Genomic DNA, 15,716 nt, shown 5'->3' on the forward strand with positions numbered 1-15,716 from the left:
AGCCGGCCAACCTCCCGTGGCCCCGACTGGCCCCAACTCGGATCACCAGCCAGGCCAAGGGACCCCACCTGTACACAAATTCGTGCACTGGGCCTCTAGTATATATATATAGAAGGCAGTGAATAATTAGCAGTGAATGTTTTTTGTTACTTGCTTGATTTAAAGTGAAGCCAATGTTATATCTTTATTGTATCCTTATTATAAGGCAAAAAGCACTGTGAGACAGCTATTGTCTGGCACCAATCAAAGGTTATAAAAGAAAACTAAAGGCACTTTTACTCACTTTAGGCAGAATAATCATTTTTAGAACTTTTATTTCTAAAGAAAGCAACGAGATGTCGCCAAGCAAGTATGAAGATTTAGAGAATATTAGAAAAAGAAAAAACCTTGAATGTCATCATATCCAGCCATCTCATATTACAGATGTGGACACCAGAGCTCAAAAAAGAGATGTCAAATTTCCCAAAGAAACTGTTAATATGTGACAAACTCACAGAAGAATTAGACTAAATTTCCTAACACTTAGCCAAGTGCTCTTCTGACTATTCCATGATCCTCTCTGCTTTAAAAATTAATGGGGGGATGAGGACACATTTGTAATACCTTAACCAATAAATAAATTTTTAAAAAAATTTCCACAAGGTCAAATAAGTAAATAAGATAAAATACATTCCCCTGATCACCCCATGATGAAAAGACTAATACTAGAGATATGATAAAATGTAAATATCCTAACAGAAAGTGCCATTTCATCTACCTATAGAAGCCCCCTCCTATGAATGAATGTATATCTGTACGTATGTATTATTGTAGTCTCTACAATATTTATCTGTTTGTCTTTCATAGTCTATAAAAATAAGGTAGATATCTATCTTGGTGACACTTAAGTATATAATACAGTCATTTTAGGAAGCAGGTAGGTATGGCTTCTCCTTATTTGCCAAAGATATCAACTTCAGTATTAGATTACTAACCATTTTGTACTAGAGGCCCGGTGCACAAAATTCATGCACGGGGTGGGGGGGGGGGGGGGGGGGAGGGTCCATCAGCCCGGCCTGCACTCTCTCCAATCTGGGACCCCTTGGGGGATGTCCAACTGTCTCTCACAATTCGGGACTGCTGGCTCCTAACCGTTCGTCTGCCTGCCTGCCTGATTGCCCCTAACCCCCCTGCCTGCCTGTCTGATCGCCCCTAACCACCTCTGCCTGCCTGATCGCCCCTAACTGCTCCCCTACCGGCCTGACCGCCCCTAGCTGCCCCCCTGCTGGCCTGATTGCCCCTAACCACCTCTGCCTCACCCTGTACCCAGGACCCAGGATTCCCTCCTCCGGCCGGCTGCAGGGACCCAGGACCTGTGCCGGCTTCACCCAGGCCAGCCGCAGCCATAGGGGACCGTGGGTGGGCGGCCTCGCCCAGGCTGCAACTGCAGGTGCCCGAGACCACGGGGCAGGCAGCTTGTCCCTCTCCCAGGCTGCAGCCGCAGGCACTGGTGCCTGGGATCGAGGGGCAGGTGGCTCATCCCTCTTCTGGGCCGCAGGCACAGGCGCAGCTGCTGGCACCCCAGACCACGGGGCGGGCGGCTTGTCCTTCTCCCAGACCAGGCCGCAGCCTGGCTGGTCCCCATTCCTCTCTCCCCAGTGTTGAGTGTCTGAGCCATTATGGCGTGATGGCGTGAGAGTGTGATGACCATTTGCATATTAGCTCTTTATTATATAGTATGTGTATTTACATTCTTTGTATGGCTACCTAGAGGAAAAGGATAGATAGAACCCAATATAATTCATTTCTCCAGAATTCAGTAAAGTTTATAAAACCTATGTGTAAAATTAACAAAAAAAATGAGTCAGCTAATGGCCTTCAAAAATATAAAATATATCTATGGTTACAAGTCTAGAAATTATTTTATGGAAATGTTTTAAAATATATATTTATAAACCTATAAACACAAGGTGGGGCAAAAGTAGGTTTAGAGTTGTGAATATGCAAAACACAGTTTATATTTTATATATTTTTTGAAATACATTAAAATTTAATCACTCATAAAAGCTGTAATTATTCTTGTATTATTATTATTATTATATTATTTTACACATGAATATCTGTAAAGCTACTTTTGCCCCACCCTCTATCGAGTATTCATATAGAATTTTCAATGTGTATGGAGAGAGCATCTTCACAGCTTTTGACAATTATTACTACCCTTAAGAATATAAGGTGGAAAAAAATGTTTAACACAAGTTATCATTACAATGAAGAGACAGGTAAATGTTTCCCTAAAAAAAAAATGTAACACACTTATGCCCATCAGTTATATTCAACAAGATTTATTCATAAAAGAATGACTCTATGTTATTATTGCTCCAGCAAAAGCATAGTTATAATAATCCATATCAATTTTACTTAACATTCATCAGCATTATATTTTATATTAAAAATATCTGAACCATCCTTATTTATTTTTTTATAAATATACTTCTTTATTGATTTCAGAGAGGAAGGGAGAGGGAAGAGACAGAAACATCAATGATGAGAGAGAATCATTGATCGGCTGACTCCTGTACGCTCCCTACTGGGGATCGAGCCCGCAACCCAGGCATGTGCCCTTGACCGGAATCAAACCTGGGACCCTTCAGTCTGCAGGCTGACGCTCTATCCACTGAGCCAAGCCAGCTAGGGCATGAATCATCCTTATTTAAAACTGTACTAATACATGACACATAAAAAAGCAATACTGATTATGAAAAATAGCAGAAAGGCTAAAATCTTAATAGAAAGCATCTTAAAACTTGTTAAAACAAAAAGAACTAAAAACCAAAAACATTCAGAGATGACATTAAGACTTGTGACAAGTTAATTTAATTATTTCACAATCTCTCTTCTTCCATATTTATAATGGGACAATATAATTTAGAGAAGTCTGTTTAATAATAAATGGGTCCATCAATATTAAAATTTGTTTTGTGAAGAGGAAAACAGTCCTGTGTAAAAAAGACTGGCAAAATCTAAGATTTTCTATTTTCTTAAAATCTACTATTTAAAACAATTCCTTAACTTTCCAGTAAATATTTCTGACCACAGAGCTGAAATGCATAGAGAGGCCCACCACAGTACTGTCAAGTTTGCAATTTTACTTTATAAAACTATAGGGAAATTCTTCAAAAAGTAAACAAAAAATCTAGGCATTTTAAGAATCTAGGTACAGCCCTAACTGGTTTGGCTCAGTGGATAGAGCGTCGGCCTGCAGACTGAAGGGTCCCAGGTTCAATTCTGGTCAAGGGCATGTACCTTGGTTGTGGGCACATCCCAGTAGGGGGTGTGCAGAAGGCAGCTGATGGATGTTTCTCTCTTCGATGTTTCTATCTCTATCTCTCTCCCTTCCACTCTGTAAGAAAAAAAAAATCTAGGTACAAATTGGACTAGCACCAAGTTTGTCAATGTATAATAACAGTAGAGAAGAAGACACTTACCAGATGGAGACATATATTCTGCATTTGCCCTACAAACTACTTTGATAGGCAGATTACACATTTGCAAAAAGGCCTGTAAATCAAGAGAAATACAGTAAGCCTAGGGAAAGTATATGCATATTTGAACACAAATTTTTAAAAACTTCTTTTCTAAACTTAAGTAATCACTTAGATAATAGTAACATTTTATTGGAAAAGAATGTATCTATTGAAAGTGAAAGATTTGTATTCCAAACAAAAATAAAATATTTCCCTACTGAAAACCCAGTATGATGTAAACACCAGTGAGTGTATGAAGTTTAAAGCATTTATACATTTAAGACTGGAAATGTAAATTAACACATTTATTTTACTGTATTCATTTACATAAGTCAACAGTACTGTACATTGTTTTAATTTTCTTTAATAGATGGCAAAAGTCCAATTTTTATAAGGTATTATTACTTAATTCCACTATTCTTTCTTGTCTTAGGAAAAAGCTCTCAAAATGTTATTTCTGCTATTTTAAAGTTCTCTCCAATAATACTAAATATCCTAACATGTAGTTTTTATGCTCACTAGTCACTTACTAAATATATAGTTTATTTTTGCTTTGTTTAAAGTAACAAAAATTTTAAATATTTAACAATAGGAAATGGGTAAATCATTTATGATAAATCCAAACCATGAAATATTATACAACTAGTAGCCCGGTGCACAAAAATTTGTACACTCGGGGGTGAGGATGAGGGGTGGGGCCAGACCCCTCAGCCCGACCTGCACCCTCTGTCATGTTCTGGGACCCCGGCCACTCCTGGCCTAGGCACAGGCCTACAGGCTTGGGGCGGCCTGGCTCCAGAGGCCCCATTTTATCAAGAGAACAAAGTCAGCGTTAGTTACAGCCCTCACTGAACCCAGTACACTGCATCTGTGCATACAACTGCCTCGTTCATGTGCCTGCTGCCCTACTGAATTACTAACATCTTGAGGACATAGCTCTGTCTTATCCTGCTTCACCTTCAGTGCCTGGCCTGGTGCCAGGGACCTGAGAGGGTTTGCTGAGTGAGTGAATAATGAGTGAGTGAATGAGTGAATGAATGAGTGAATGAGTGAATGAATGAGCAAGTAAGTGAATGAGCAAGCAGCTACTGGTCGGGATAGTTCGCACTCCACTCCGGGCTGCCTGATACAAACCCTGGGCAGTTCCCGCCCTGCTCCCAGCGGCCCCACTCCCCTCTCCCAGCTGCATAGTTTGCGCAGGGCAAAGGCGGCCCGGGTGTGCGTGTTGGCAGATCGGTGCAATAGCACCTGCCAGCCTCGGATCCCAGTGCGAGAGTCGTCTGTGGGTGTGGCCAGTGGCAGATCTGTGCGGGAGGGCTGTTTGTGGGCGTGGCCGGTGGCGGATCGCTGTGGTCCCGCCCGCCAGCCCTGGGTTGGGTCCCATACAGGCCGCCTGCCGCCCGGGTAGCAGATAGCAGGCCCGGATGGCAGCGGGGCAGGCAGGATGGCGCTGTCCCGCCCTGCCTGCAGTATGCAAATTAGCCGCCATCTTTGTTGGCGGTTAACCGCCATCTTGGTTGGCAGTTAATTTGCATATCATCCTGATTAGCCAATGGAAGCGTATCGGAGGTACGGTTAATTACCCTATTTGTCTTTTATTAGATAGGATGTTAAAAATCACACTTTTAAATAAAGAATATTTTATGACAGGAAAAATATCCATATTATAATACTAAGTGAAAAAATATAAAATTGTATTGACAATATATACTAATTCATTTTTAAGTGTTTTTAAGACATCAGTAAACTCTCTGCCAACCTATATGCCTTCTGACAGATTCTCTGCACTGTTTTTTTGTAATACTCAAAGGTTACTCCCCTTATTCTCTCTTCTATGACATCTAGGTTTCTTTTTCTCCACTCACTATATTTACCTACCTTCTTTCTATAAAATTGTTTAATTGGGGTAGTCATCCTATATAATAAAAGGCTAATATGCAAATTGTCCCCTCTACCAGGAGTTCAACCAGGGGGTGGGGCCGGCCCGCCAACTGCCTGCAGCCGCTCCCTCCCTCCAGCCAGCCACAGCCCCTCCCCCTAGCTGCCCCATCAGTCCCCCCACCCTGATTGGCGGCGGGGCAAGCCAGCCAGCCTCCGGTATCCCCTCGTCCCCTTCCCTCTACTCCCCCCCACCGCCCTGATCGGGCAGGGCAGCCAGACCCCACCATGCACAAATTGCACCAGGCCTCTAATAGATCACAATGGTTTTAATTACCACATACAAATTAGAAAACAAAGTTTTTATCTATTTCAAAACTGAGGAAACTGCTATAAATAACAGTCAAATGTCAGTTGAGAGAAATTAATAAATAACAAGGCTAATACTTATCATATATTAAGACTATTAATAGACCAGCCTATCCTAGCCAATAAAGATTTCTCATAGGGTTGCCTATTGCAATTCCTTCCTCAGTTTTATGTTGGAAATCAGTCTTAAGATTCTTTCAAAGTAGTAAGAGTGTTCAACAGTGATTATTATCTTATACGAAGAACTCTATTTACCTAAAAATATGTCAATTCTCTTCTTTAAATCTGTCTTCACAAAACTCCAGTCTTCTAGAAATGCTCCTCTCTAAAAATGAACCAACATGACTCTGATCCCTCTCTACTTATACCCTCTGATTCCTTCATTGCTCTAAAATTTATGTCTACATGTCTGATGTCAAGTAAATAAATATCTTAGAGAAGCAAAGAATAGATCTGAATTTTTATAATTCTGTCACCCCTCCAACCTCCCTCATTTTCCTACAGCTACCGTAAGATAGTGCACTACTTATACTAAGCATTCCATGCTTAGTGACTGAGCCAACCAAAGCTTTATTGTGTCAGAGGCGTAATTATCTCCCTATATATATTCCCCCACTTTCTCTACAGTGGTAGAACCCAAGAATTATACCTTCACACGTGACTGCCTGAAATAACTTTATTTCCCAGGATCTCTTGTAACAGGGTATGTGGCCAAAGTCTAAATACTGACCAATGGGATTTAAAGTTCAGGGCAACTGCTGGAAAGTTTCTTCAATAGGAACCGTTTTTTCCATCCTGTTGACTAGAATGTGAAAAGGATGACTGTAGCCACAGCAGCCAAACTAAATTATTAAGTACAAATTCAGTGTTTGACATGGTAGAAAAACAGGAGTAAAGAAGCCTAGGTCTTCGATAGTCATGTAGTCACCAAACCTGGATTACCTGTGTTTATAAGAAAAGAAAAATTTCCATTTGGGTTTTTTGTCACCCACAGACAAAACTTAATCCTTAAACTAATTCACCAACAATTACTGTTTCTAAGTTTAAGCACCACCTCAGCCAACCAAAAGCTTATTCCTCTGTGTCACTGTAAGTGTATATTAACATTCCTCTAAATACCATAATCGGCACTCCCAACTTATAGTAATAATAGTGAGCTTCTTGATCGACCTCTAAGGAAGTGGTTCTCCAACCTGTTTGGCATGCATCAAACTCATGTGGAAGGATTATTAAAACACAGTTTGCTAGGAAGAGAATTAGAGAGAATAAATTTAAATAGCTCTTTCAAGAAGACTAGTGAGAAGAAGGAAGGAGGGATTAAAAAGGTCAACTCCCTTCCATTATATATGCAACTGCACTGATGACGGAGAAAGGCTGAGCTCATTAAAACATAAATAGAAAAAAAAGTGAAAATAGGCTGAAATGACAAGAAACAGGTAGAAAAACTGACATGCAAAATCCATGCGAAGGTAAAAAGGAATGGAATAAAAGCACAGGTGGAGAGAATTTTTGTCAAAAAACAGGACACTTTTTCCACTGTAATATAAGGGGTGGTCGGAAACAGTGATGAAGACTGCAGTATAATAAGAAAATTAGAGCGTGCTCACATTCCGTGATTAACAGGAGAAATCATGTGCTAAGAATGAGGAACTAGAGGGGGAGACCAAGATGGCGGCGTAGGTAAACACCGGAGACCGCTGCCGCAAACAACCATTTCAAAAATACAACTAAAAGACTGAACGGACATCACCCAGAACCACAGGAAGGCTGGCTGAAGAGAGACTCTACAACTAGAAGGAAAGAGAACAGCAAATCGAGGCTCAGAGGCGGCGCAGTGTGGAAAATACAAAGGTACCGAGGTGCGCGCGCAAAGCGGGCTGGTGGCTGAGGGCGCGGTTGTCGTTTTCTGTCGGGAGTGAGTCTCAGACTCTGGGCTCCAGATCCGGGCGAGTCTCTAGGGACCCAGACTCAAACGGGAGAAGCGGGATTATCCGGCATCAGTTGGAACCTGAGGGCAGCTTTCTCTCCGAAGTTTGCAGCGGCTCCCGGGGTTCTGTGAAGCAGAGCCTCTGGGAACGGGACTGAGCGTGGCCATAACTGCTCCCTCCGCCCGCCCTGTTGATCCCGCCCCGCCCAAACCCTGCGCACAGCCATTTGCCGATCGCCTCAGGCAAAGGCTGGATTAGCGCCTCCCCAGAAGGCAGACGTTTTCCATACAGCTGATTCCTATAGCCAGTCGGCCTGGTGGTCAAACCCCTCTAGTGTTAACTACAACAATTAAGGCTTGGCTAGAACAAGACTGCACACAGAGACCACAAGGGGGTGCACCAAGAAAGCATAAAAGATGCGGAGACAAAAAAACATGACAGAAATGGAGGATATGGAGCTAAGAATCGCAATTTTGAGGGCTTGCCATAAATTTGTGCAGAACCTCACGAAAACTAATGAGACCCTCGATGCTACGATAAAGAAATTAGAAAGTAAGCATACACGGACTGAAATAAAGAATATTATACCCAATAGCAGACCAGAGGAGCACAATAATCAAACAAAAGATTCGACAAAAAACACCCAATTGGAAAAGCAAAATGAAAAAAGAATCCGAAAGTGTGAAGATAGTGTAAGGAGCCTCTGGGACAGCTTTAAGCGGTCTAATATCAGAATTATTGGAGTGCCAGAAGATGAGAGACAGCAAGATATTGAAAACCTATTTCAAGAAATAATGGCAGAAAACTTCCCCCATCTGGAGAAAGAAATGGACTTACAGGTCCAAGAAGCGCAGAGAACCCCAAACAAAAGGAATCCAAAGAGGACCACACCAAGACACATCATCATTAAAATGCCAAGAGCAAAAGACAAAGAGAAAATCTTAAAAGCAGCAAGAGAAAGAGGCTCAATTACCTACAAGGGAATACCCATACGACTGTCAGCTGATTTCTCAACAGAAACTTTGCAGGCCAGAAGGGAATGGCAAGAAATATTCAAAGTGCTGAATACCAAGAACCTACAACCAAGAGTACTTTATCCAGCAAAGCTATCATTCAGAATTGAAGGTCAGATAAAGAGCTTCACAGATAAGGAAAAGCTAAAGGAGTTCATCACCACTAAACCAGTATTATACGAAATGCTGAAAGGTATCCTTTAAGAAGAGGAAGAAGAAGAAAAAGGTAAAGATACAAATTATGAACAACAAACATGCATCTATCAACAAATGAATCTAAGAATCAAGTGAATAAATAACCTGATGTACAAAATGAACTGGTGATTATAACAGAATCAGGGACATAGAAAGGGAATAGACTGACTATTCTTGGGGGGAAAAGGGGTGTGGGAGATGCGGGAAGTGACTGGACAAAAATCATGCACCTATGGATGAACACAGTGGGTGGGGAGTGAGGGTGGAGGGTGGGGTGGGAGCTGGAAGGAGGGGAGTTATGGGGGGAAAAAAGAGGAACAAATGTAATAATCTGAACAATAAAGATTTAATTAAAAAAAAAAAAAGAATGAGGAACTAAGAGAGGACTGAGGCCCTCAAAAGAAGAAAGGAATCTAAAAAAACTGCTTATATCTTCTCAAAGGTCTAAATAATATTCAGTTGTTAGTTAACAGTCATAATATATAAAAAATAGTAAATATGGTTTACTGCACTTTGCTATACTACATGCATAGTGACAACTGTACTAATCAATGTTCCAAAAGCTGTATTTCACAAAGGTGATTAAGCAAAACTGTAATCAAAGCCATTCTTCGAGTCCTGTTAATTTTTTACCCCTTTACTATAAATACAAACTTAATTTTGTCCAATTTAACATCAATTTTGTCCAATCGATGGAATAACTCTGCTTAGCCAAAGATTAGTTTTACAATATTTACTATAATTACTCTTCATCCCTGATTCAAAATATGTTTTCTGAATTAATCTGTACTTCACAAAGAAGTCTGATGTCACAAACACAGTATTTTCATCCAAACTTCCAAAATACAAAACAAAACAATACTATGGTTGTGTTCAAGAATGTAAAAATTCTAAAACCAAATCAGGCTTTGATTCAAATAGTATTACCCTTTCTCTTGTAGGATGGAAGAAAATCCCCAAAACATTCCAAAATAGTATTTTCATCTTTCATTTTCATTTTCAATCCCCTATTGGCACGCCATTTACTCCAAATAAAACAGGCATGAAACAACAACCTAAAACACATTTTACTTTCAATCTGAAATCAAAATCTGCATGTTTTTATTCTTAGCTAAATCCAAAGGAAAATGTAGTTCTAATTATAGTAAGAAAACTTAGGATAACTCGCCAAAGTCCTATTCCTCAGTTGGATATTTTATTCCAAACTAATTCAAGTGATTGACAATATAAAGTTTTTGAGTCAAAAACTTACTACATTCTATCAGAATAATGATGTATAAACTGTACTGTCCAATATGGTAGCCACTAGTCATCTGTGGCTATTTAACTTAAATTTAAATGAATTAAAGTTGAATAAAATTTTAAATTCAGTTCCCCAGATATACTAGCCACATTTCAAGTGTTCAAAAGTCACATGTGGCTACTGGATATTATATTTATTGAACAGCACACGAAACACACACACACAAAAAAACAAAAAACAAAAAAAAAACCACCAGAACATTTACATCATTGCAGAAAGTTCTATTGCACCCAGTGGGTCTGTAACAATGGTAATCAGTGCATTAAAGACATCTTAGCAAGAAAGGACATGAATAGCAAATAACTCTGCTCTCTTTTCAAAGACCTGGAGATGCTAAAGTACAACTACATTCTTTGAAACCAGACAAGCATGTTCTATTGAAACACTGAGAAGCCCAATCTTGAAGGCCACCCCATCTCTTTTACAGACACAGGTGACAGAAGTATGTACAGATCAATATCATCTTTGTCAACACTTTCCTGGAGGTCTGTAATCAAGGTGTTAAGAAACTAATATTATACAGAATAAAAATACAATCAAGGATAGTTTTATCTTTGGTGATTTGTATCCCCTGCATCTACAGCCCACACCAAGTGAAAAGCCAATTTAACTGCCTGGTTAAAATAAGCAGCTTTCAGAAGCTAAGAAAGCCATCCAATCAGAGTAGTATTATCTTTCTGAAATTTTGCTGAGACATGAATGACATGAAAAAGCCACTGCCAGCAGGAGTCCTTTAAAATCTCAGCAACTATGGCTCAACCTTCAGGAGATTAAAAATAAGTATGCAGGTCTCTTATAATTAATACAAGTAGGAAAGTAGAATAACATTAATGAGAAAATCAAACAAAACAATACATCTCAAGTATTATGCATATCTAGTTTCTTCAAGCCTTTATTCGTGGAGAAATATACTAGTAATATTCCAGAAAGAAATGTAGGGAGGAAATCAGTGAAATTAAATTCAAAGCCAAAAAGTCATTCAGTTCTTTTACAAAAAAGAATAAATATGATAGTTCCTGACAGAAACAAGGAAATAGAATCCACGATATTTAGAACCTTAAAATATCAAATATTCCTTGATTTACTTGCATTATGGCTTTTCAAAAAGATAACTAAAAACAGTTCAGAAAATGGTGAAAAGGGCTCAACCCCAGTTGAATGGAAACACAGCCAGCCAACAACAGGCCTGCCCTGGTGGCTACATTTACACAGGGAAGATGTTGCCTCATTAAGATGCTATACTTACCATCATTTAGAGCAATTGACTTTCTGTTGCTGACTCATAAGCCATACCACTATTACGACTGGGTGAACCATTAGCACATCCCCACTCCTTAATTGTCACTGGGTAAGTGCCCTAGCAGAACTTAATGGATCCTAACAGAAGATAGATTTAAGAAGCAAGTTGTTTAAATGGAAGACTACAGTTTCTTTTGAAAAATGAAGTCTCTGCATCAGTTTTAAGAGTCAGTATAGAACAAAAAGGAGTTAATAGAGCAGAGCCTCCCAGTGAGACATCTCTCAGTGGAGTCTTAGTGACTGACTGCTTTAGCTTGAGAAAGTTCCTTTATCTCATAAGCATCCTGATTTCTAAAATGAAAACAATATATTAAGCAGAGTAATTGAGGTACTGTGTGTAAAATACTATTTAAAATCAAAATAGCAAAATTGTACACTAAGCTAAAAATCTCTAAATAGATATTTAAAGGATAAATAAGTCAACACAACACAAAGTACTTTTTTAAAGAATAATGTAAAGAGCAAATATATGTCTGTTTTTAATATGTATCTCATATAATATAAAATCTTTCTAACAAGGCAAAAACAAATGAATAAAGATATTGACATAAACTTTTACTTTACAAATAATTTTTCTAAGTAATACACACTGATGAAACTGATAAAAGGCCTCTACCTCCAGAATACACGCTCCATTAGTACACAATGACCATGTCTATCTTATCCAGTACATTATCCTTGGCATACTACCGTTCTCAATAAATATTTGCTTAATGAGTAAGATATTGATATTCATAACAACAAATGCAAACATAACTTCATAGATAACTAGTAATATACAACAAAGCTCACTGTTTTTAAAAATTAGATATGGGAGGAATGGGGGGGAGCATCTATAATACTCTCAACAATAAAAATTTAAAAATAAAAAGTCTGCAACCCAGAAGAGGGCCCTCCCTCACCAATGCTGCAACCCTGTCTTGAACTTCTAGCCTCCAGAACTATGAGAAATAAATTTCTATTGTTTACATGCATATAAAAAACTAGATGTAACTCTTGTTAAATTCAGAGAATTTTTAAAAGTCAATAATATTACAAATATCAATAAACAGACAGTTTTAGGAAACAGTAATAGGAATTCAACTTAAAAAAAAAAGCTGTGCAGAAGTAATCAGAAACCACAATTCAATAAGCATAAATAAGCTTTAAATAGAGCAAATTTGTTGCCAAAAACATAAAATGTTATTGAGAGCACATCAGAGGACCTCCCATAATACAACTTTCACCTGAAAACTATTCCTACCCTACCCATGCACAAATTTTGTGCATCAGGCCTCTAGTAAAGATATAAAAATAATTCAAAAGTTTAAAGAATTATATTTAATAAGTTTTTTAAAGATTGGATGCTTTATACTAATTTTGTGGAATTTAAGGAATTATAAACATAGCTTCTTAAAAGTATGTGAATCACATTAACAAAGTTATCCAAATTCTAGGTACTGGACAATCAATCCATTTTCAGTACAACCAGGTAAATCTATCCTGACAGCAGACCTCAGGTTTTCTTCTTTAGGACAAAGCTTTTATTCATTTCATAATTAAATTTGAAATGTTTTATGTAAAGATTCACCAAGGACTATTCTAAAGCGTGCAATGCCATTTTCAGGACACAAAATGAAAATGGTTCTGAATTTTAATTCAAATCTTGTTTTACTAGGATACAAAGGAAAGCTATGATGACAACTGAAGAATTATTTTTTGCTTTTCTGAAGAGGCATGTTTTAAAATTAAAAACCATGAACAAATCTATCTACAAAATAATTCATTTTTATATCAAACAGCTACAGATCTGGTAATTGAAATAATATATCTAAGGTTACAAATGAAAAGTGTTAGGTATCATTCTTGAAATGACAGATTAAGTACCTAATCCAGTTAAAGTAATAGCCATATTTGTAGTTTAACATAAATTAAGACCTTAATTATATTTGTGACTATTTTAAACAAAATAACAAACTCCTTTGTACCTGGGAATGTAATTTATAGCAAAGCCAGGTTCATTTTCTAAACCAATCTATTTCACACTGCAGAAGTACTTTGGTATAATGGTATAATGTAATTCTTGTTGTAGAATGTTGAAAGAGTAGATTCACTAAAAGCACAGAAGAGGTTTGAAGATAAATGAAGATGCTATTCATTCAAGGGTAATTTCATCTTAGAACTATATGAAAGATGTTTCACTCAGACGAGTAGTGTATGGCCTCAAATTTAAGTGTATTTTCAGCTCAAATACAATGCTGCTAGATCGATTATGTTGATACTGTATATCTAATAATGAAGAATTCTAGCCTTTTTCTGTTTAAAAAATTGACTGTCACTTTTCTCATCTTACTGCTGTCTTTATTGCTCTGTTTAACAGCAACAAATTTTGAAATTCTGGTTGCTGTTTACTTTTTAAACAAAAAAGTATACAATCGATGTTCTTACTTGTAATGTCTCAGAATTACAGGAGTATGATTTTTTTGCTAAGTTAAATAGCTATTTATATTAGTAATCCATTACCCTATATAATCATTTTACATTATTTCACTAATTACTAAAAATTACAACTCTAATAGCCACCTAATTCTATTTTGAATATTCTTCATTTTCACAAATCTGGTAAGATTAATTTAAATATTTTATATAACAATACCATTTATGTGCTAATGGATTAATATTAATAATAAAAATTCTGTTTGTAACTTAAGTTTTATATATTTAAACTAGTGGCCCAGTGCATGAAATTCGTGCACTGGAGGGAGGGGGGTCCCTCAGCCCAGCCTGCCCCCTCTCACAGTCCAGGAGACCTCAGGGGATGTCCCACTGACAGCTTAGCGGGCCTAAGCTGCAGTCTGGCCTCCCTTTGCGGGAGGCGACCGGGCTGATCAGGGGAAGGTGCCACCCTCATCACCCCACTGCTGCTGCCACTGCCGGTCGCCACAGCTGCTGCAGCCGCCAAGGTGTTTTCATCAACACGGACTCCAGTCCCCTCACCACGAAAAAATAACAACTTTCTTTAGGCATTTTCAAGATGTCTCTTTCACAGGATATGACATTTCTTTTTTATCCTCACCTGAGGATATTTTTCCATTGATTTTTAGAGAACGTGAGAGAGAGAGGGAAAGACAGAGAGAAACATCAATGTGAGAGGCACACTTCAATTGGTTGCCTCCTGCATGAGCCCTGACCTGGGCCCCGGCCAGGGAGGAGCCTGCAACCTAGGTACATGCCCTTGATCAGAATCGAACCAGGACCCTGCGGGCCGCAGGCCAAGGCTCTATCCACTGAGCCAAACCAGCTAGGGCAGGATATGACATTTCTTAGCCCCTCTAGCAGCGGACCTTCCTTTTTTCCTCCAGGAGTGAGGTGGAAAAACCCTAGATCACCTTCTTGGATTCTTATTACCCAAGTTACCAAGAACACTGTGAGTGGCGTACAGGGAGCTTAGCCAATGAGCAGTGAGAAAAGGTGTTTCCTCTGCAGCTCACACACAGAGGTGAGACTGCTGGCACGCCACGGCTGGCAAGCACCCTGTGTGTGTCTCCACTCCGGGCCCGCCTCCCTGTGTGTGTGTCTCCGCTCCAGGCCCATGCCAGCCCCCCAACCCCCTGTGTGTGTGTGTGTGTGTGTGTGTGTGTGTATCTGCTCCAGGGCCCCGGTGGCCACACCATGGACCACTAGGGCCAGGGGCGGGCCACCCTGTGTGTTGTGTCTCTGGCTTTGGGCCCACCCCCAGCCCCTCCTCCTGAGCCGGTCATGACTGTTACGGCATCCTGGCGCAATTTGCATATTACCGCTTTTTATTTATATATAGACAGATTATTCCAGATTATAAGCATAAATCACAAAAATGCTTTTTATACTTTGGTATAGAAAAGGTGATGAGTATAAAATATTCAATCTGAAAAATTTCAACTCAGTGATATCAAGGAAACATCTGCAGCCTCCATTTTGCTCATTTTAGAATACCTAAAAGGGTTTTACAAGTCCCCTGATATAACAAGTGTTTACCAAATTCTCTCTACCCCTTAGTTTTCCTTTCCTTCTCCTAATCCTTAAAGTAACTACAGAAGCCTCATTTTGCAGAGGATGAGCAAAGTGGGAGGGGTGAGCAAATGTTAAAAAACTAAAATTTAGCACTGGTTGGGTAGCCCAGTTGGTTAGAGTGTCATCCAATACACCAAGGTTGAGGGTTTGATCTCTGGTCAGGGCACATACAAGTAATGCCTAAGTAAGTGGAACA

The 15,716-nt window shown here is 39.1% G+C and overlaps 1 protein-coding gene across 1 annotated transcript in view; it reads right to left on the reverse strand.

Annotated features, from left to right (window-relative positions):
- Positions 1–15,716, reverse strand: part of MTX2 (metaxin 2) — a 65,037-nt gene that overhangs the window by 15,631 nt on the left and 33,690 nt on the right. The window contains exon 4 of the mRNA XM_070422701.1: positions 3,468–3,540. Coding sequence (XP_070278802.1) covers positions 3,468–3,540 — 73 coding nt within the window. The remainder of the gene's footprint in view (positions 1–3,467; positions 3,541–15,716) is intronic.

The sequence above is a fragment of the Myotis yumanensis genome, unplaced genomic scaffold (assembly GCF_028538775.1).
Source record: "Myotis yumanensis isolate MYYU_CA2020_CCGP unplaced genomic scaffold, mMyoYum1.0.hap1 SCAF_8, whole genome shotgun sequence".
NCBI lineage: Eukaryota > Metazoa > Chordata > Mammalia > Chiroptera > Vespertilionidae > Myotis > Myotis yumanensis.